Raw genomic sequence first — 23,522 nt, forward strand, 5'->3', positions numbered from 1 at the left:
TGGCAGTGGTTTGCTGAGCGTTTGACAGTTTGCTTATTTCCCTTTAGCTCAGAGGGCCCCTCATCAGCTAATTCCAACATGGCAGCCTCACAGGAGCAAGTCTTTGGGGAAATGTCATTTTTAATTAAATCCCAGGTCCTTTAAGATAAGCAGTTAGGCGTTAATTTCACCTAGGGTGTGACGTTGTCAGGAGCCCAGGAGCATGACGTATGTCTGTCAAGATTAATCATTATGCAAAAACTGCCCTGTTTTTTTTCTCCTCTCCTTCCCCCTTACACGCAGAGGGAGGCCCTAACTGCCCAGCAAAAAAAAAAAAAAAAGAAAAAAGAAAAAAGACTTGGTCTGAATAGACCAAATTAACAGTCCCTGGGCGTTATTGTGTATGGCTCCCCTGACATCCTAGAAATGTTATTCTATAATGTCAATCAGACATTTTCAGGAAGTTCCAAATGTCTAGGAGCCTCGCGAACAGAACTGAACATCAAGCTCGCTATCAGTCCTCTGTAAAAAATAGTTTCTAAGTGAAGACAGCATGTTTCTCACTGGAAATTACTCATTGGAATCATACATGTCAAAATAGTGACAGCTTCCTTTCCATCAAAAAATACACTTAATGCATTTTATTAAATTGCGTCAAAGTCTTCACGACATATAGTAGCTATGTGAGTCTGGATGGACACGGATGCAAATGCAGTTTGACTCGTTGGTGGAGGCATATAATAACAAGGCGGTGATTCTAGTTTTGTCCTGCGTTGGGGGAGACCAAAACAGAGCTACTGCAAAGGAGAGTGAATATGAGACTCACATTCATCAGCTGGACACAAACGGGACTCCAAAGGCTTTGTGCCTTTTTGGGTGGATAAATAGGCAACTATCTGCGAACATTATCTGTATTAACTCAGATGATATTTGTCCTTGTGTCCTTGCGGACTAGTTTTTGCATTGACTTAGTTGTGTTCTTCCCTAATAACAATCACTTGTATTCTTAGCAGTCACAAAAATACAATGCAATAACAGTATGTCCTATAGATTAAAATGTGGATGTTGCCTAATTACAGGTCAAATGATGTTTTCAGCACATTTTTATGTTATAGGCCCATTGTGGCCTGTCTTGGTAGAAAGAGCACAGGTGTTACAAGTAACATTAACGGTGACTAGGGCCTACATTCTTTTCAAGTGTCCTAGTGAGCCTTGAGTGTGAGTGTCAGGACCCTGAAACTGAAGCAGGTAAATGGAATTCAGCCACCAGACGTTTTATTATTTATGCCTGTGCTTTTCCTACATTCACATGTCAAAACATCTGCTGTGAAAAAGGTCCATTGTAGCCTGAGATCTGAGAATAACGTGTTACCATAATGGGATTTGAAAATAAGGGAAATTTTCCAGTGTTCCTCTTTGAGTCATCCCACCACCCTTACCACTGTCCACATACCCCTTACATTTAGACAATGAATCCACTGGGCCAACACTTGCTTTAAAATATCAGAGCAACAAGGATTGAGTTAGTTCCTCCTTTGAGTGACTACAGTTAGGTGGTCAGAATCAGATAACTGGTTGAAAGTTAAATGCTGTGAACATCCTTGTATTCTATAAATGAAAACAAAAAAGGGGATATAAATTCAGTGCTTAGTTTATTTATGTATTACTTGAAGGATATAACTTTCCAGCACATACTCTATCCCTCTCAGTTCATTCTTCTACTCCTCTTCTTCCTCTTTTTCCTTCTTCTTCTTCTTCTTCTTGTTCTTTTTGTTGCCCAGTGCTGTTTTAATGAATGATTCCTCATCAGTATATGTTACAGCTAATGTTCTACATACTGCCACCTGCTGGACTGGAGGGAAATCTAGCAAACACGTCAAATATCAACTTCTCTTTTTATTTTGGCCAAACCCATTCTTTTCTTCCTGATAATATGTTGTAGGCATAATTTTTTCTTTCCCATAAATATCATGTTAGTGGATCTCGTCCTTATATAAACCTACAGTTGTTTTGACGGATAAAGTTTTCTAGCTTTAAGTCACTGTAAACTGAACTTCTTTCATTTGGAGCCAGAGAGGGACATTTCATTGGATTAATAAGGTTAGAATTTGGTCTGTGTAAACATAAAGGGATGTCAGATCCAAAAAGGAACAGCATACACGTATAGCATACATCTTCGGTACTAAACAACAAAACGCAAATGTACCTAGTTCCGTTGAAAATTTTCCTCAATAAACCACAATTACAGATGCCTTTTTTGTCGTTGTAGCTAAGCAGCGCGCTCATTTGCTTCGGAACTTTCCGGCCATTTCCGCCATTGCATCGTCTTGCAACTTCACATTGCCTCCATTTTGCTGCCGTGTGTATATGTACGTGCACAGTGTCGGTGTAAACTGGAGCGACAACAGGACCCGAAAGCGGAGGCACTGAGAAATCTCTACAGAAATGGACGGGTAATATTTGATCAGCGATGCTAACTACATCTCATTTGAATTATATTGAGGTATTGTAGAGTAAGGAGTATGTGAATGCGTCAATTTATGGAGAGGCACAGAAGGAGTCGTATGCTTGTGTTAACGGGTTTCCATAGCCACGCGCTCTCTTCCATTAAGGAAGTGCCTGATGTTAGCATGGTAGTATAACTTAGCTAACGCCTGCTGTTTATCACATGAGCTGCATTGTTACTTGTCTTTGATAAAAATGCTTTGACGTGGATGTCGGCGTCAAAGGGACACGTGGACATAATACTACATAATGATCTTCTTCATAATAGCATTTTGCAATAGGGTGCTAACGAAGCGGCTAGTGAAGTTTAGCAAACCGTTATGCTAACTAAACTACAGTAACGTTGATCCTTTGTGTTGTAGCGAGCTAGCAAGGGTTGGTTGACCGAGCGGTACCAGTAAATCGAATGTCACTGGACCTGCTGATGAATATGAGATGGATACTCGTGTTAAACCACTGTGTGCCAGCATGGCTTTAACAAACACTTCTATTACCTAGCAAAGTTGTACGACGTTAAATTGCAACTACCATTGATATTACTCCATCAGTCATGTTATATTGAGTTAGCTTTTAGGTGTTAAACATCGAATGAAACATTAAGTGTACAAGGGTGTGTCATTCAAAGACCGCAGGTTGACGATGCATTGAATGAAAGATCACCTGAACCTTAAAATGATGAATCATAAATGAACCCCTTTGGAAACGGGTAGCTGGAACAGCATAACACCATGAAACCAGATATGGTTAAGAATAGATGTTATACAGATATAGCTAAGAGATACGGTATACATACATATCATAACAGTAAGCTGCACGTACTAGGGGGGAGTATGTATTAACAGGTATCAGTAGTCATTTTCTGTTCAGAATGAATCACTGGAAATGTATTAATATTCAATTTGTGAACCATTTACAACCAACTGCTTTGGCTCTCAGTGTTAATCATAGTTTTGTTGAGCTTGTAGGTGGACTTAAGTAACTGACATTCGTTAATTAACTTTGCCATTTATTAGATATGTGATGCATCATAACCCAATACACTCATATACACGTGTCTATACTTGTGTGTGTGTGGAAGTTACTGTGTTCTAACCCACATCTGATGCTTGTCTCACAGTATATTTTCTTTTTTTTATGTGTTTTTGTTTAGTTTGCATTTTGACCAAATAGAACTTGTTCTCTTTCAGCATCAGCGATGTTGCAGTTGGAGTGAAGGTGAGTTCTGCTTTGGTTTTTGCTTCGTGTTCACTACACAAATCACATGAGCCCGCCTTGGACACTGTAGGTGGGCTTTTTGTTGCATTATGAAACAACATGCACATTGTTATTGCTTGCATACTGCTGTGGTTGAACAAAACAAAGTGCTTGAAATTAGAGAAATGACATAGGAAAATAGAAATTTCTTGCATTAACTCTGACTGCATAGGGTTTTTTCCCAAGCTTTCCTACATACCTTGGGTCTTAAGTGATCGGTCATATAACACAGATTAAACCACTTATTACAGTCATTCATAGATTTCAGTTTCCCCCCACCACCATGACCTCGATAATTCGTTAATTCAGAGTAATCTTTTATATTTCACGTTGCTATTACTATCTTACACATATTGTACTTTAACTTCTCGCAGAGTGGCATGCACCAAATCCACGGTAGTCAGCACAGTAATCACAAATCTGTCACTGGTCATTGCAACATAGTTGTACGCACTGCACTGATCCACTGCTTTGCAGTTTGGACGGACAGTGATTGATGGATGTGGCATCTCTAAGCATTTTTGTGGGAGTTTCTTGGCTGAATCGGTTATGTTTCTGGACAAACCAAAGACTTTTAGTGCATTCAACAGCTTTTGGAAGTTGTGGCACCACTTTCCTTTTCTCCAGCTTTGGCCACAACTGCAGAAGGCCAAGGTCTTCCAAAAAGGTGCATTGCTTTTGAGATTTTAGAAATAGAAGAATAGAAATACCACCAGTCAAACTGCTTGCATGTTTATAGCTACAAGGGTGAGGCAGCAAATGTAACCATGATGTTCCCTCACCCCTCAGCCCTAGCTTCTCTTGGTACCACCACATGGACAGTGCTTTGACTGGTGTCCCAGTCCCAGCTAGCTCCATCATTTTCATTCTTCAGTTCTGCTTTTTTGTCTCATTATCAGTAGCATCAGTTATGTCATTATTTTCAGTTCTCCTATCACCAAATCCCTCCAGCATCAAAGACACTGCTGCTCTGCACTAAACATGACACTTAGGTTCTGCACCACCTTGTTAATGTGAGAGTAAACTAATATAAACAAACTTTTCCATCATGTCGGTATTTATTCATACTAATAGTGAGACAACAGTGCCATCATGAGGACAGAAAACACATTACCTGTAACCATTTGCGTTCAGCATATGGTGGCAAATGTTTTCATTAGTTAGTTTTCTCGATTTAATCGGATAATGATTTGCACTTTACAATGTCAGAAAATAGAGAAACACCTACAACAGGTTTCCAGAGCGCTGTCTTCAAATTGAATGTTTTGTTCGATAAACACTTCAAAACTCAAAGATATTAAACTTCCTTTACACTGCGCAGTCAGAAAGAAAGTCAGTCAATATTCAGATTTAAGACAGTGTATTTTTCTGACTTGTCAATTTGTTGACTTGGCTGATGATTTACATGATTCTACTGAAGAAAAATAAAAGTCTAACATGTAGAGCTGTCTTAACATGAGGATTATGCTGTATTTTAAACCTTTCATAACACAATAAACATCCATAAAATGAATATAAAAAGCCATAAAATCTTTTTTTCAACATTGCACAGTACTGTAACGCCTGAACAATCAGATTTCTTTGAATTATTTGTTGTTAACTTTCATAAAATGAGAATGGCTTTAAAGAAATGGGTCGGGCTTGTATCCCCACTGATCACCAAACAAACCCGTTTCCTTGTGTAAGCGCATTGTTGTTCTGGCTACCTAACTTGATTTGTTGAGTGCTCACTGCGTTTTTGTCTGTACAAAACAAAGTTAAAGTCATATCTCGAAGGGAAACGGAACAGTCATAAAATGCTGATTCCTCTGATATGGTGGGTCTTTGCCATCCTGTTTATTTCATCAATATTTCAGTGTCATAGACAGAACAGAGAGGGTTGCCAGCTGTTGGGAGAGAAATCCTTCTTGTAGCTTGTGCACTGTGTGCTCACACTTTGGCCCAAGTCAGACAACTTTATTACCCATTCAATTTATTTGTGTCATGTTGCTGTGGCAGGGCCTGCAACATCTAGTTTATCGTAACCATAAAGAATGTTAGTGACAAAAGAACAATTGGTTCAAATTCAGTCAGACAGAAACAAGGAGGGGTGTATGAAGCTATTATAAAGTTGTGTGTGTAATAGGTCCCTAGCCAGGTTCCTCTTCATCCCATCAGTCAGGTTTAAGAGCACAGGGTGCCCATCAGCCCCAGCAAGCCTTCTGGGACCTAGTATAGCTCAGGAAGAAATGACACATCTTGACATCTTAAATTCAGCTAGATTAAACCCACACCAGAAAAGGAGCCAGACCACTCTTCTGCTGTTTTATGTCCCTTTCCACCTACTCCTCTCCCCTCCTTTCCTTACTTTAAACTGTCTTTAGAGACCCCTGCTTTATTGTTGTCTTTGAGGGCCTGTCTGGAAAATGGTAATAGTTTTCCGTGTTATTTCACAACTATGCCTGACCGTCTTGTCTGTCCCTTTTTCCACAGAGAGGATCAGACGAGCTGAGTATGTACAACAGTCCCAACTCTGGCATGAGCAGTATCAGTGGTGAGTTCGTTCCGACCACCCCTGAATAGGGATGGGCTTGACGGAATTTGCATGAAGCCATTTGATCAGTAGTGACAGACGGCATCAAAAAGAAGGATTAATAGGTGTTTGAAAAGTGAAACAGGCTGCGTGAGTTGAACCGTTCTCTCATGGGAGCTATTTAGTGTCAGAATAACATCACGCTCCTCAGTAGGTGGGCACCCACACACCACAGCATGTGATTGGAACAGACATAGTGGATACCACTGCATTTTAATGCCTCCTCACTGTTGAGAAGATATCAGAAGCATCTCAGTGAAAATTGTAGAATTATGGATGACTGAAAGAACTGTTCAGTCAGTGCCACAAAGAGGAGATGGACGAAGTTAGGCTGTTAAACGCTCTGCCAACAACATAAGAACAATGTTAAAGGCGTACACCAGGGTTTTGTGAGATCTTTAATCCAAGGACCAGTCTACCATCGCTACACAACACCCACATCCAAGCTAATGTCACCCCAGGGACCTCTCTAATAAAGTGAGATATAGATTCTCAGACTGCGTTTAGATCGGTAGCTTCACTATCGCCACTGATGATCCTGAATAACCAGCCTTGCAGAGGTGGATGAACTGCTCTTTAAATGCAGGTTTTTGCAGTCCTTCTTGGAGCTTTCAAAAAACATAGAAGGATTTGTAGCAGATAAACTCGTAACACTGAACATGACAAGGCCAGGTGTTTTGATATAAAACAGAACTATTGATCATTTTGTGTAGTTTGACTGCTAAAGACTGCTGCGTGTATTCTCAATATACTGTCAATCTTTATATCAGGATTATTTATTGACTTATCATTACTCTAAATAAAGCCTTCTTGAGATGAATATATTTGAGCAGTGCAAAATGTAACTTGGCAACCATGTAAATACTATAAGAAATTGTCATGTACTCTGTCATTAGCACACAGTGACCATGTATTTCATCATGGCCTCTGCATGTTCCATACATACAGTTTCACGTCAGTGTTTAAGTGCTCAGACTTTGAATTAGATGCCATGGAGACAAGTGTGACCTGAACTGTCCGATTGGTTCAAAATCGAAAATTCAGCTTTATTATAAACTGTTGAATTGATCATCTAAGTCAGTGGTTCCCAACCTGGGGTCCATGCCCCCCAATGGGGAGCACCAGAGGTCGCAGAGGGTGTGCACAATTTTGTCTGCGCTGAGGTTGTGCGGTTACCAAAATTATATTTGTGCACAAAAAATGTATAAAATCCCAATAACACAACCAATTGGATAATCAGAATTCTGTATAAGCCAAATTAAGACATATTTTTGGTCCACATTTGAATTCATTAATCTATTTATTACCTCTGACCTTTTATTTTTGCAAATAAAAGTTTGTACATCACTTTCTTCTTTTAGTGCGTGTATGCAGATACAAGTTGGGCTATAGGGTAGCTATTAGATATGTTTTTAATTTAATCTATTACAATCGACATGAATAATTTAAGTTGCAATGGAGGAAAATGGTACTGCATTTGTTTACTTAAAGTCTCTCTCAAGGCATCGACCAAACACCTAAAAACTCATCTCTGTTTGATCAAAATGACATATTTAGAGGTTTTTCCATGAAAACATAGCCCATGTCATGCATTGGCTTAGATGTCAGACTACATCTTTACCATCATGTAGTATGTGCATATCTAAGCAGTTCCCACTTCTGTCTCCACCAGCCCTCCACTGCTTGCCTGCAGCAGCGACTCTGCTCATCAGACACACAAACCTCATCAGCAGCTATCTGACACTATTTGACAAACTGTTTTGAGTAACGTCTGTCATAACTTTCTTTGTCCACCCCCCTCCCAGTCATCTCCTGTCAGTATTTGACATGAATCATCATATAGCTTGGCTGGCAAATTCTGGCTAACATTATCTGACACACTGCAGATGTTTTTGGACACAGTCACAAGATAAAACACAAAAAAATAAACTCACCAGTTGACCAACATGCTGGCTCATACATGCTGTGTCCCCATTGTTACTCCACAAGAAGACAATCATTTGAAGTTGTGCGACAGCTGCTTTATTGGCAACCGCCGCGTTCACCACGAACTCCACACACAACAAACATAACTTCCAGTTTCTTCACAGTAAAAGTCCCTACTTACTACTAATAGGTAATGATGTATAATCTTTTGCAGCTAGCAGGATGTATTGCAACCAATACAAAAATATTAGTTCCTGTTACTTAACTCCCTCTCTTACAAAATGAAATAAATGGCATTTATTACCTGTAGTCAACCAGAACCTTGTTACCTCCTTTTGTAAACAAAACACATTGGCCATAATACAACAGAACAATGACACAAGTCATGTTTTGGGTTTGGATAAGTTCTTTGATGCTACTTATTTGCAGACGACAAATCTTTTCTCAGTTACAGACTTTGTGTACTTCAGTGCCTCAACCAGCTGGTGTTTACTGGTGTCCGTAACATTTGTTTCTACCTGTAGGTTCTCTGCCTTTGACATGTCAGCTTACTCTGTAGTGCCTGCAACATTAGTGGGCTCAACTTGCAAGTTTCTTCAGTTTTTGTATTCCCCTGTGGCTTTGCGTGCATGGCAGACATATTTTCTGTATTCACTTTTCTCAGTCTTACATGATGTACCCTAATGCATGACCCTTGAGACATGAATGATAACTCCCGGTCGTTTCCACTCCAACGGCCAATCCACTTGCTCGTTAGTACACTTGTCTCCAGTTTCAGATTTTTCATCTGTGTGATGTAGTTGTTTCAGCAGTGCTCCCTGTGTTCTTTCTGAACATCCTTCCTCTGCAAAAACCTTTTTCAGTGAATGTAAAGGGGGGATGTGTTACCACCCATTCACTTTTTGTCGTGCCCTCTACAGCTGAGGGTTTATTGGTTAGATCTACATGGTGTAGTTTTTACTGTATCCTTGCCACATATTGTATCTTTATTCCCCGAACTCTTTAGAAGTCTCTGTAGTCTTTCAGCGGAAGCTTGAACAAATTGTTTATGAAGCTTTAACAAGATTTTCTGTTTTGTTGCCCTGCTAATTTTTTCTGAGATTGTCAGTATTTCATCCTCACACCGGCTTTCTTCATACTCATTCTTTTTTCCATTTGAAGTGCCATCATCTGCAGTCGCCAAGACCTGGTCACCCTGTTGAATTTTTTTTTTGTTGTCCATAATGCTCACACAGTAATGACCAGAGCTTGTAAAGTCAAGTTTCACAGGCAGCAGTTCCAAGCAGTGGAACGTTCCCGGGAAATACAATGACATTTAGTCTGTCCAATTTTTACAGGATTTTTCAACTTTTCAATGTGACAGACCACTTAAGACATCTCCAAACCTAAAGAATCGACAACTGTGTGTTTTAGTTTTCTTCAAGTCATATAAGGCACTCTAGCTTAGTCCAGTGATGTGCCTATTTAATCCTGTTGGTAACTGCTGAACCAAAACACTCTTCAGTCAGCTTGACCTGCTCACCTTTATGTGGACAGTCTTTGGCCCAGTGAAATGTCGATTGACAGACAGCAAACTTTGATCTGTGACAGTTCTTGTCCAGTGGGTTTGTGCCAGACAATGGTGTCTTCTGTTGATCCTTTTGGGTGTTCCTCAGTGTCCTTTTTTAATTCCCATGCAGAAGCTGACACTTTTCCTCCAAATAGCCTTTTCAGTGCTGACTTAATTGATGTGAAAGTCGTATCTGTGCATGCTGTCAGAGCTAACTGTCGATCTTTCATGTCCAGGCATGCAATATTCAGCAGTTTGAAAATACTGCATCAGAATTGGTTATAAATTCTGCAATGGATACACTTAGGTCTGCCATAATCTGGTTAAAGTTTGAATCTTTTTCTTCCTTGGGAAAACGATAGTCAAGGTTCGTAGGTACAGTCTTCATACCAGTCTATATATTCAGATCATCTACCGGTATTTCCATTGCTGAGGCTCGTGCTCTTTCAAACAGCACTAATTGCAATTGCGATTTGGACTGTGGCTCTGGTCTAAATTGCGACTTCATTCTTCCAAATGTCATATGATTCCCCTTTGTTGGAATCTGGTGGGACTCTGTAGTTGCTAACCATCCTCTGCTACATATGTTACTCAACAAGAAAAACATTTTTTAAAGTTTTTCAACACCTGCTTTATTGTTAACCACCATGTTCACAAGGAACACCATGTGCAACAACAAACATCACTTCTTGTGCCTTCACAATAAAAGTTCCTACTTCCTACTATTAGTAGTAGTGCTATGACGTATTAGTAGGCTACTAATACGTCATAGTGTGTCATTTCACACAAGCCATTATTTGACCAACAGAATATATTGCAACCAGTATGTAACCCTGGCATCCTTATTTAAATCCTAAAATGTCTGGGATTTTTAGAAATATTAAGCCTTAATTGTCATTTAATAGTCTACATTCGAACTGATGGGGTCTTAATTACAACATAAAAGCCATCACATATAAACCACAAAATATTGCCAGCTTTATCCTTTAAATTGTGGGCCCTGTCATTGCATTAATTAGCACAATTGATCAGTTTTTGTGTTAACGTTCTAGATGGGGCTTCCAATGGCAGTGACAGTAAAAAGCTAAGGGTGGAGGAGGCCCCACCGTCTCGTGTTCTTCACATCAGGAAACTGCCCAACGAGGCCTCTGAGACTGAAGTCATCGCCCTTGGCTTGCCTTTTGGCAAAGTCACCAATATCCTCACACTGAAGGGAAAGAACCAGGTAAGTGGAGGGAATGGATGTTTTTGTAAGAAACACAAAAAGAAAGGTTAGGCTTCAGTTTTACACACCACAGATTGATCTCTGAAGAACAGTGGTCAAATCTTATTTCATTTTCTTGCTTAAGACCAAGTGTTGCACTAGTACTTTGGACTTTGGGCACACAAGCTGTCTTGAAATGCATCTGAAATATGCCCACATGTCTATACAAAGGCCTGTAGTCTGCCTGCTGAGGAGGGCTGAAGGAGGTACTTGTTCCCTAAAGTCCGGTCAAGTACAGTTGCTTTGTTCTCCTCACAGTACCAATGTCAGTGTGTCAGCTAGTTTTGATCAATCGGCAGCTGCCTCATCTCAACATTCAGACAACTTCATCTGTGCTAGTCTGATCAACTTTCTGTTGTTCCCACAGTGATTAATTCCAATTCACTTGGGTGAACACTTTGTAGCACTGACCTCTGGATAGATGTTACGTAGTCAGGCCTGTTAATTCGTTACTTGCAGGATATGTAAAATAGCTTAACATAATTCAATGAAAATAAGTAGAACATTTTTCCAAATTTAGTGGAAACGATAAGGTAACTACTTGAATGACAGTGAGGTGTTTATCAGAGCTTTATTTTCTTTTTTTGCCCAGGCGTTCTTGGAGATGGGAACGGAAGAGGCAGCCATCACCATGGTTAACTACTACACCACTGTAACTCCTCATGTCCGCAATGTCCCCGTCTTTATTCAGTACTCCAATCACAAAGAACTCAAAACTGATGCTGGAAATCAGGTTAGTAGAGTCTCACCAATGGACCACCTTATTTGGAAAATTCTGCTAAAAGTGTGCAGGTTTTCACTGACTACAACAGTTAATTTCATTAAAGAGTACACTTTCATTTGCAACAAAGCCAGTATGTAGCTATTGCTCTCATGCCTCATTAGTACTTGGTTGAGAACTAGTTTTTTTTTTTTGTGCCTGTCTTAATACTTTCATATTCTCAAGTAATGTGAGGTGTGAGACTTTGAAACGATAATGATGTTTTCAATGTTAAACTACCAAAAGCCAGAGATGCTACCTGTTTTAGTATTTGGCAAGAGTGGATAAATATGTCAATGCTTTTACTGTTTCCTTTGCATGAATAGGTAGTAAAATGGGTCATCATCTTGTCTGTTGAACTCCACTGTTTAAAGATGGTGACTAACAGCTTGTATTTGGCCATAGCGGACACAGGCAGTGCTTCAGGCGGTGTCGGCAGTCCAGTCTGGTGGGTCACCAAGCTCTGACGTACAGGAGGCTCTCGCTGCAGCTTCCAGTCCTGTGCTGCGGATCATCATCGACAACATGTTCTACCCTGTAACGCTGGATGTATTGCAACAGGCAGGCAACAGTTGTTGTGACCCCACACAGTAACAAATATATACTCTGTGTGTGTCTGTATAGTTTGGATTTTCTTTTTGTATTTCTAAATTTTGTACTTTCTTTGTTTTGGTGACAGATTTTCTCCAAGTTCGGCACAGTTATGAAGATAATCACATTCACCAAGAACAATCAGTTCCAGGCCCTTCTGCAGTTCAGTGACCCTGTCAATGCACAGCAGGCCAAACTGGTAAGAGGTTCTTTACCTGGAACTGCCCCGAGTTCATCCTACTCATGTTAAGCATATTTATAACTATTGATTTTTTTTTTCTTTTACTTTTCCAGGCGCTGGATGGCCAAAACATCTACAATTCATGTTGCACGCTGCGGATCGACTTCTCCAAGCTGGTCAACCTAAATGTCAAGTACAACAACGATAAGAGTCGTGACTACACACGGCCTGAGCTGCCTGCTGGTGATGGCCAGCCCAGCCTTGACCCCACAGTGGCCGCTGCCTTCAGCAAAGACTCCAGCTCCCTCCTCGGTAAGATCCCAGGTAGATCACATTTTTATTTCTCTTCCTTTTACCTTGTGGTTGTTGTTTTTTGTACATAAATTGAATCTTTTTAAGAGTTGCACCGTGCTCAATGTTGTAATGCTGCGGTGTAGTGGAAGTGCTGCTCTCCATTCCATGATTCTCTTGTCTACTTCTTACCAGGAGCCCTGAATCCTCTGAGTGCAGCAGCGGCGGCTGCTGCTGCTGCAGGGAGAGTGGCTCTGGCTGGACAGACGGGGTCCAGTGGGGTCCTGCTGGTCAGCAACCTCAACGAAGAGGTCAGTAACACATCTACACACACGCACCAGTTAGATGGATCATCTAAGACTCAAAGTACACCACTCCTACTCTCAACCTTCAACCCTCTGTTTTTGTTTTTTTTTTTGCTGGTTGTGGCCAGTTGTCCTCCATGTGCTACCATTTCCATTTTTATTGTCTTGTGTATATCATAGAGGGAAGCTTACATTAAGAATGTCCATGATGGAATTTTTTGTACATATTTGACCTGAGAAATCAACTTGAATGACTTTAACTAAGCCACTTCATTTGTCTCATTTAACAAGGATTTCTGTGATCTTTGATAATTCAGTTTTTATGCAAGTATTAGAAAGCAGAGAGCAACAACTTTTCTGTGAGATCCTGTAAGAATGAGAGGGTGGTTTTGTGCACCCATAGATTTGTTAGAGCTTACCGTTTTCCCAAAATACCTGTCTTTTGTCAGGCTGATACACTCTGAGCCATGGAAACTCGTCCATATCCAGAGAAAATCTGTCATTTTTGAGGTATTCATAGAACAGAGTAGCTGTGAGGTTGTGTGCAATTTCATTTATGGTGTTTGTTCTGATAATCACTGAAGTGGCGCAGGGCACAATTGATGTTCCACCTTGGGAATCCAAACCGTTTTAGAAGAGATGGACTGGACCTCGTTATTCCACCTGGTTTTTATATGAAGCAAAAAGAAATTTGTCTAACCTTTTTCTTTGTTGTATTTTCTAGTGTCCTTTACATGCCCAGAGCCTTGCTGTTGTTTTTATTTTCCCCCTTTTGGTCAATACCCATTATGTCCCTGTAAGAGAGAGGGGATTTGCCGTTTCTGTCACCAGACCAAAACCCCTCCCCTCTTTCCTTCTCCAGTGTTCTGCCCTTCCCTCTCTTGTCAAACTGATCTAACTCGGCTAACTGTCTCTCTTCTGTTTTTCTCTAAGCTCTCCTCACCTCTCCTCAGCTCATATGAAAGCTCATATGAAATCATTCTGTGGTCTCCTAACCTGTGTTTCACTTCTGGGAACAAATACCTGCCTCTTTGAGACGCTTGCTCGCTATCTGTTCTCCCTCTTCTTTCTCCTTAAACTGTGACTTAAATAGCATCTAATTTGTCTCACCTAATGTCTCTGTCTCTTTCCTCATCAGTCCGTTCTCTCTTGCTGTGAATGAATGTGTCATACATACCGGAACCTTTGACAGTATCTCAACCATTCAAACCTGAACCCCTGATGTTAAGATACTGTGCTTAAGCTTTCTTTAGCCTCTTGGACTTGTGTGAACACCACATTTTACTCAAGTGGCCTTCACATCAACTCTTGCATGCCAAACTGTACTGCTTAACAAAAGTGAACTGCATGGTCTCTTAACTAATTTTTCCCCCTCAGCTTCTCACACTTCTGTAGTACCATTCTCCCTCGCTGAAAGATTGTAGATCTTCAGATTTCCTACCTGCTGCATGTTGTTTTTATCCCATGGTTATGACTTTATATTGCTGATTTTATTATGATTTTGACATGAATGTACCTTTACTCCATGCTTGTCCAGGGTGAAAGACATTTTGGCACAAGTTATTTGCTGTATTTTGACTAAAGAAAACATTGATCCAAGCCATTATCTCTGACCAAACTACCTGCATTATTCCAGTGTACTGACCTATATTTTATTTTTTGTCCCCCCCTCCTCACTTTTAATTTTTTATTTTTACCCCACTTTGCATTTGCCTCCCTATCCATCTCCCCCCTCTCATCTCTCTCTCTACTCCCACCCCTCCTTCTCCCCTTCATTCTTCCTGCCTCCCCCTCCACTGTGTGCTGATGGGGGACTTTTAACTCCTCAAATCACCCCTTCTTCCTCCACCTCCTCCTCCCACATTAACCCCCCCCCAACAAAAAAAAATAAAAATATAAAACTCCATGACTCTCTTCCGCCGCCTGCTCCCCTCCATGACCCACCACCTCCATCACTCTGCGGGGGGGAAACAAAAACCACCATTCCTCCTACCTACCTCCGTTCTGGATCGATCTGTCCATCTCTACCTCCGCTCCGCTCCGACTCTTCTACCTCTCTACCTGTCTCACGCTGCTTGTTGCTCTTCTCTCCCTCTAAAGATGGTTACGCCCCAAAGTCTGTTTACCCTCTTCGGTATGTTATCGTTAGCTTTCTCTCTCTCTCTCTCTCTCTCTCTCTCTCTCTCTCTCTCTCTCTCGTTCTCTCTCTCTCTCTCTCTCTCTCTCTCTCTCTCTTTCTCCTACCTTCTTTCTGTTTGTTCTATTTCCATTCTATCTTTGAGACATTTGTCATTATTATTATTATTATTGTTATTATTATTATTATTATTATTATTATTACAAGCTTATTTGTATTGGTTTGCACACAGTAGCTTGTGTGGTAATATGTAGTACATTTTGGCCCCCTGTCTATTGGTTTGGGTTAATGTTCATTACTTTGGCCTAAAATTCACTACATAGTAACCTGTTAATGCACGGTTAAGTCATTATTTTTGCATGCAGTTTTTATTTATAGCCACCTGACACAGCTTGATAACTTATCTGTTTAGAGGGTGTCTCTTCTCTCTTTACCTGTTCCTTCTACACACCTCTCACTCTAAAGTCTACTGTAAATTTCTTGTATTTGACTCTGCTATTCTCTTCTCTTTGTTTCTTGTCCTTAAATATCCTTGTCTCCATTGTTAACTTTTTGTTTTTCTAACTGTCTGCTTTCTCTCCACTTCACCTTCTCTCCTCCTGCCTGCCTGTGGTTCTAATGCAGGAGTGTATGGTGATGTCCAGAGGGTGAAAATTCTTTACAATAAGAAGGACAGCGCTCTGATTCAGATGTCAGACGCCAACCAGGCCCAGCTAGGTGAGCAGATGACATAAACCATCCTGTAAAACTGTACACCTGTTGAGTGCTACTATTATTTTGGTATTTTACTTGCAATTCAACCGTGAAGTTGATCTTTATCGACAAAGCCGGACCAATAAATTGGAAGTCACATTTAATGATAATAACTAAATTTTTGAAGTACTTCTCATTACTTAATCATTACATTCAAAAGTGTATTATATTTACTGATGACTGCTATCAATGGTAATTATGAAAGTACTGATAAGTTACGTCTCTCAGTTAAAGATGAAGATATCCGATACAGTATCATTTATTTAAGCCTGTTAATTCTGTGTCACGTTGGCTACGGGGGTAGCATTAGCTAAACTGATGAGCTAGCTAGACAAACTGACAAGCTGCTGATTAAGATGATGACCTTTTAAATATGGCTGTGCTTAAACATTTAACATTGTGACTTATTTACTATCCGTTAGCGTCAGCTCTAAGTGCTTTTTAACCAGCATGTACAAGGCTGGAAAACAACATGCGTGGTCAGCTAATTCTAGGTTGTTTATTGACTCACACACTTGGCACAGTCTTTTTTCAGTTGTTGCTGTTTTGAAAACATCTTTTGCTTAGTTTAGAAAAAATCGAATTATGATATGCCTGCTAACAGCATTGATTCTGCGTGACGAGCCATTTTATGTTTCATGGTAGTCAGTGGCATGTTCAGGATGGAATCCCATCATGGCTTGTTATTCTATATTGTAGTATCCATCATTTGTATCCAAATGAATGTTAAATACATTACACACCACCAATTTGAAATTCCTATGTTGAACCTGTTACCACTCCCAAATAGATTGACAACTCTTTCCCAGACTCTGCTGTCTTTCAGTAGGTAAAAAAAAAAAACGGCTGTAGTTGCTAAGGCATGGCTACTTCACTGCTCCTGTTTGCTGTGCGATAAGTGAAAGGAGTGGGACTTAATAAACAGCTGTCATTACCTAGTGTGACCAGCTAAATAGATAAAGATTTTTTCTTTTACATCAAGTTTCCGTAAACATATCATTATTCCCATGTCAGATGATGTGAACAATAAGCACTGTTTCTCATTTCATGAATATGGAACTTGTTTCAGCCATGTACTGGTTTACTTTTTTGTGCCTCCTTGCCAACCAAATCCGTGACCAGAGGCATAATGTCTTCAAGTTGTTCGTCTGTCCTATTCTTAGGAATGTGGTATCTCGGAAACACCTTGAGGGAATTTCTTCAAATGTTGCACAAACAGTCACTTGGACTCTGAGATCAACTGATCAGATTTTGGTGGTCAAAAGTCAGTGTGACCACATGAAACATGTTTTTAGCCATAACTCAGAAATTGAGTTTTATGCTAGTTTATTAAAAAAAAAAAACACACACACACACAAATGTCTCATGGGCTAAAATAATGACGTGATGACATTTTATATCCAAACGGTCACCGTGACATCATAATGTTAGGCTTAAATACTTTTGTTGCCATTATTCGACACCATAACTCAGGAACAAAAGGGGAGATTGTGACCGTATGTTATATTTGGTCGGATGCTGAATTGAATTCCTTCAAAGTCTTCATTACATCTATTATAGAAGTCTCAACAGATATGGATGTAGCTGCAACTTAATTGGTTGGCAAATGCAGACAACCGCAAAGCGAAGTTAGTAGAGCCAGTGATTACCACAGCAGACTGCAGTATTTTCACCATTGATCTTCCTTTTTTCCCCACGACCAAAGCAATGAGCCACTTGAATGGCCAAAAGATGTATGGGAAGATCATCCGTGTGACGCTGTCCAAGCACCAAACTGTTGCGCTGCCTCGCGATGGGCTGGATGACCAGGGCCTGACCAAGGACTACGCCAACTCCCCACTTCACCGTTTCAAGAAACCTGGCTCCAAGAACTTCCAGAACATCTTCCCACCATCTGCTACCCTCCATCTCTCCAACATCCCGTAAGTACCAGGAGAGTCAGCTTAGGATCAGTCAGTTCTGTTTTTAGATGCCGCGTCTCAAATATTCCACGACATACCTGCAGGCAGACTGCGAATTCCAGAATTTATTTAAATTAGAACTCTCGGATTCAAGACTGGTGGAGGACCAGACTGAATAGACCTTTTTCAGAGCAGATGTGTTGGCTTGTCACTGCAGTGTCATTTTGCAATGTAGTAATTTTACTTGTGCAAAAACAAAACTCTGAATTTATTAATTTCATCTCATCTCCCCAAAAATGGGTATTGGGCGGGGGGGGGCATGCTAAATTATTTAACATAACACACTAACCTCGGTGAAGCTGGTTTTCCAGGTTTGGCTGTGACGGTCTTGAGCAGAAGCGAGCCTTTGCAGAAAAGCTGCTCACAGTAGCAGGTCATTGCTGTGCAGCTCAATGATTTGTCAGGCTCATCAGCTGGTTCCACATTTAACACTGAATGTGTTCAATTCCCTCAGTTTACATCTGAAACCTTTCACTAAATGCCTCAAGGAGTTTTCACACTCCGCAACATATTCAGATGTCATAGCAGGCTGTTGTTCTTGCAGAGTGTGAAAATGCAGTGTTTCTTCTTTCCCATTGCACTTGCCACAGGTTTAATTTCACCTCAGGTGTTTTCACATGTGAAAGCACAGAGCTGAGAAGCTGGCTGGAGCTTGAGGTTCAGCTCTAAGAGGTACTTGGTGATGTCCACCCTGAAGGCAGTTCCACAGCAGCAACAAAGCCTTCCTTCACAAATTCTCCCTCTAGTCCTCATTTTGAGAACTTGCTCTGATAACAATGTCTCTGTAAGACTGCAGTACTTTAAAAGCTGCTCGTTGGACACCCAAAGTCTCCCAAAGACTGTTAACTTTAAGCAAGCACATATCATCCACGTTAGTGTGTTTCAAGGTGTAATGATGTTGAAAATTAGCCTTTTACATCACGTGCATGTCCTCCATAAACTAACCAATGCTGGTTTGCCCTTTACTTCAGCAAAAACATAATCATTTGCCATGATGCATGTTATCATGACATGTAACTGCTGCGTGCGTGTTGCGTTCCGGGACCACTCAAAGATTTCTTAATCTGTTTTATGTTATAGTCATTTATCACTGGAAAAAAGTAATTGCAGTAAAGCAATTTTTTTTTTCTGAGTAGCTTTTTTGTATTGATGAATTGCCTTGCAGGCCGGATCAAATCAAGCCAGAGGGTCCCCAACCCTTTCGCAGTCCTCATCTCTGCAAAACCTTGACTGAAAGTTGAACTTGTATCACTGGGCTCAAAGGGCTGCTGGTGCCTTCAGGCTCAGTACACTCAGATGATCCGTGATGTTGATAGGTTTTCAATGTCATGAGCCCGTGGGGCCCACAGGTGGTCATTTGAGTGGGACCCCCAGTCAGTGTGCAGTACAATAACAGCATAGAAGAGATAGAAGCTTACAAAAATACATGGGGATTACATTTCAATGAGGAATTCTAAATAAGGGGAACTGTAAATTTGTTAACATTAGCTTGTGTGCAACATTTAAGTGACAACATGCACAGGTGGTTAACTGACAAGATAATGGAGGGAATTTTTTTTTTGTGTGTGTGTGTGTGTGTGTGTGTATGTGAGAGTGTGTGTGTGTGTGTGTGAGAGAGAGTGTATGTGTGTGTGTGTGTGTGTGTGTGTGAGAGAGAGAGAGAGAGAGAGGCTTTGAAAATTTACAAAAAAATTAAATCGCAATATTTCATATCAGAAACATTGACTTTGTTACGTTGGATAATCCACAGACCACTGTGAACGATTTTAGAACTACCTTGTGAGAAATAAGAGCAAGTCTCCATGACAGCCGAGTTGGGTGTGCGATGGCATGTCTGAAATTCCTTCCTGACCGTAATATGTGACCTTTTATTTTCATAGACAAGATGTGACAGAGGATGACCTGCGACTACTCTTCTCCAACGCCGGAGGCACTGTGAAAGCTTTCAAGTTTTTCCAGTACGTAGACCTATCCCAGCAGGAAGATAAGTCACATGTACCCACTGAATGTGATGCAGATCCATAATAGGATCTATCTTGGATCACTTCTCAAGTTTAGCATTGTGTATGTTTGTGTGTACACCAGCAAGTTTGTTTCCTGTGGCACTTACCACTGTGTCATTTTTTAGGGATCGTAAAATGGCTCTGATCCAGATGTCAACAGTGGAGGAGGCCATCCAGGCCTTGATTGACCTTCACAATTACAACATGGGAGGCAACCAGCACCTGAGAGTCTCTTTCTCAAAGTCCACCATTTAAGAATGGAACCCACACACCTCTGACAGTTCCAGGGTTTACTGTCAGAAACCTTTCAGACTGTGTCTGGACAATGGGGGGGACCACATTGATTGAATCAGTTTTGTTATTGGGATTTTGTTCATCCTGTCATTCCTTGAGAGAGACTGAAACCTTTGACTTTTGACTTTTTTTAAAGAGACAAAAACTATGTTGCAGATACTGAATCCTTCTAGCTATTCGTAACTGTACCTCTGTATTTTTATGTCAAGCAAAATATTGACATGATTGATTGTCCCCCTGTATGATAGTTTGATGTAGATCATGTTTAATTCTTGTTTTAGTTGAAAAGATACAGTAATTATGTGCCTTACTTGACAACATCAACTGTTTCTACAGCTGGACATGTTCATTAATTACCCTCCTATGCTTGAGGGGCACATTGGTATTGGATATTTTTGGGGGTTAGTGAGAATGCAAGCTGTTTGTCATCCTCTAGACATTATTACAGGTTTTGAATCTCTGCCATCAATCAGGCATAGCTTTTTAGTTTTGATTCATAATATTTTCCTTTTTAGTTTAGCAGCAGGAGAGGATATTCCTGAGGCAACATGTAGGTTTTTACAGCAGCCTGCGACAGGCAGTTTAACTTGAATTCCATTATTCCACAAGTGTGTTCAGGGCAAGATTGTTCTCCCCCAGTTTTGATTTTCCATAATGTCACATATCATTACGTGACTTGTGGCTAAGTATTTCTTTATCTGTGTTTTTGAAGCCTTCCATTGTCCATAGCAGTGAGGTGTAATTGTCAGTGACGATGGTTTTCTAAGCATGTATAGTTAATGATAGGATCTCACATCAGAAAGTGTTGCATGCTGTGGAAGCAGTTAGAAGATGAGTCCACTGTGATTTCATTGTCATGTGACAGTTTACTCGAGAGGGCTACTCAGTTGGACCAAAGTTTCTGTGCCTTTAGTGTTCCTTTAGTTCAGTTAACAAAAAAAAATCTTTGATAACACTGAAATGTTGCATTACAGGGAAAAATGCTCCGAATTTTAAGTGATGAATTTTTCCCCTTTTTTTAATACCCAACAGAACCTCTTCACTTGAGGTGTTTGATCAGAAATAATAGTTATGTATATTTTTTTTCTTCCAAGTCCAATTTTATACAGCTCAAAATGTAAGGATTTGCTATAGTTCTGAAGAGGCACAATTAAAGGATGAATTATTTTCTAACAAGGGGAGGTGCGGCTTGGTTTCATGCTTTTTGAGTTTTACCCTCTCGTGGTCTCTCTCGTGTATTCTGCATTACATCTGTAGCATGCCTAATAAAACTATTCTGTAGCTCTGCATTCACCTCCTCTGTCTCTCTTCTCTGTTCTGTCTGCTCCGCTCGCCTCTGAAACCATCTTCAGTCCCAGGGTGGGAAGGAAGCCAAAATTCATTTTGGAGCCACTTGAAAATGAGCACTAATAAGCCAGATTGAGCCCTCTGATGGTACTAATTCAAAAGACAAGAAGTACATTTTGTTGATGTGTTTCCCACCCTGCCAACTGACACAATCTATTCCTTTGATGTCTTGCTCTTCTCTCCTCTGGTAGTTGCCTGTTTTCTTGTCAGTCTCTAAGGGCCTCTGCTCTCCTAACAATCTATCTGATCTACTCAACTTGCTCTCACACCTTTATCAATCACATACATGTCCTTAGCTGTAATTTTCCAAGCTTTCTGCGTTTTATACTACTGCCAGGTTTGAAGCATCTTTGAGTAAAATTACTACAGACAAGCATAGATAATGAGATGTGTCAAGCCAGTTTAAGCCACATTGTATTGCTACAGAATTCCATTGAGCAGCTGAATGGGATAGTGTTCATAATCTCCAGTGTTTTGGACATAACTTTGGCCTGTAAGAGTATAAATGACTGACATTAACCACTATTCAGTTCTGCATTGTAAAACAATCGTAATGCATCTTTTAGACAGCTGCTCTGAAGGAAGAACATTGCATTTATTTAGCTGATGCTTGATGTCAAATGTCATTATTAATGTTCCACAGCCAGAAGCTTCTGCTATGGCGTAGCCAGGATTTAACAGAACTGCTTGTACTCATGTGCTCCCCTGGTTTCCAAAAATCCATTTAAAAATGATCAGAGACATAATGCTTATGTGGTTTTTCTTTTTTTTTCAAACCCACTCAGGGCTCTTAGTTAATAATGATGACTGAGGTCACGTACCTGGTATTATTTCTGGGATCTGGGGAGGTTTGGCATCACAGGGGAGTTAACATCGTACAACTCTGTCTTAACACATTGACATAACATTCTCAAGTCCCCCTCAGCTCTACAGGTTGTTTTGGTGGCTTTCAATGGATTTAGTTTTGCGGGCTGCAACGTAACTGTCTTGGTGGAGTCTCGGGACTCTCATCAACCTGGTTTCTAGCAGCAGCAGCAGCAGCAGCAGGCATCTGTTTTTAGTGAAGGAGCTCTGAGTGAGTACAGTAGGTTTCACTGTACACCACCAGCTCAGCACCAAACAGCAAGTCAACATAGTGGAGCATTTAGCGGCTTAAGAGCCGAAAAGTTGGAGACCAAACAAGAGCTCAAAGGAGAGTGAACATGTTATGTGTGGCGGGGCTCGCTCTGCGTTGCGTGATTTGTATGAAGACACTATGATGACTGCATAGCATACCTTTAAAGACCTCTGTAGCCCTTTCGACATCTCTCCTAGAGGCTCCAAAGTGCATAAACTGCTACTAGCATGACTAGCATGATATCAAACTCTGTCGGTCTATCAGCAGACACACAGTACTACAGGACATGTCTACAACATGATATGTCTTTGAAATGGTTGCAGTTTGCTTAAGTGTAGGTACCAGAACTACTTGGTTAGGTCTGAGAAAAGATCCCACAGTGTGTGCCATATCGTTTCTGTTCAAATATTCCTTGTTGAAGGGACTCCTGACCTCAGTATTTCTTCAATTCTGGTTATGGCCCTGTTTTCACCCCCTCAGTATGTTTTGGGGTTTTTTTTTTTTTTTTGTTTTTTTTTTCAGGAGTTGTATCAAAAGTAGCCCCACTGTGCAGGAATCAAATACATCCAAGTGTGCAGGAGAACCTACAGCGGCTGGGAAAAAATGGAAAAATGTGAAAGGCCATCTCTGGAGCCAGTGTTTGGTGTGTCTGTTCTGGGCTGCTGGAGAAACATAGCAGTGCAATATGACAGATTCTGTGGGAAAGGACCCTCTCCCTCTGTAGACATTGTGG

The 23,522-nt window shown here is 40.6% G+C and overlaps 1 protein-coding gene across 3 annotated transcripts; it reads left to right on the plus strand.

The window, feature by feature from the left end:
* Positions 1-2,316: 2,316 nt before the first annotated feature.
* LOC143314425 (polypyrimidine tract-binding protein 2-like) lies at positions 2,317-21,614 on the plus strand. Of its 3 annotated transcripts, none has more exons than XM_076721442.1 (14): positions 2,317-2,432; positions 3,672-3,699; positions 6,211-6,229; positions 10,838-11,010; positions 11,642-11,782; positions 12,215-12,370; positions 12,489-12,599; positions 12,695-12,905; positions 13,068-13,183; positions 15,278-15,311; positions 15,939-16,031; positions 17,773-17,989; positions 19,909-19,986; positions 20,157-21,614. In XM_076721442.1, exons 1-14 carry the CDS (start codon positions 2,425-2,427, stop codon positions 20,284-20,286), a joined length of 1,515 nt encoding a protein of 504 aa, XP_076577557.1. In that variant the 5' UTR covers positions 2,317-2,424; the 3' UTR covers positions 20,287-21,614. The 3 variants fall into 3 exon arrangements, with proteins under 3 accessions (XP_076577557.1, XP_076577555.1, XP_076577556.1); XM_076721440.1 differs by having other exon boundaries at positions 2,328-2,432; positions 6,211-6,271; XM_076721441.1 differs by having other exon boundaries at positions 2,328-2,432; positions 6,211-6,271; positions 12,695-12,893.
* The last annotated feature ends 1,908 nt before the right edge of the window (positions 21,615-23,522 follow it).

This window comes from Chaetodon auriga, chromosome 21 (genome assembly GCF_051107435.1).
Source record: "Chaetodon auriga isolate fChaAug3 chromosome 21, fChaAug3.hap1, whole genome shotgun sequence".
In the NCBI taxonomy this organism is placed as follows: domain Eukaryota; kingdom Metazoa; phylum Chordata; class Actinopteri; order Chaetodontiformes; family Chaetodontidae; genus Chaetodon; species Chaetodon auriga.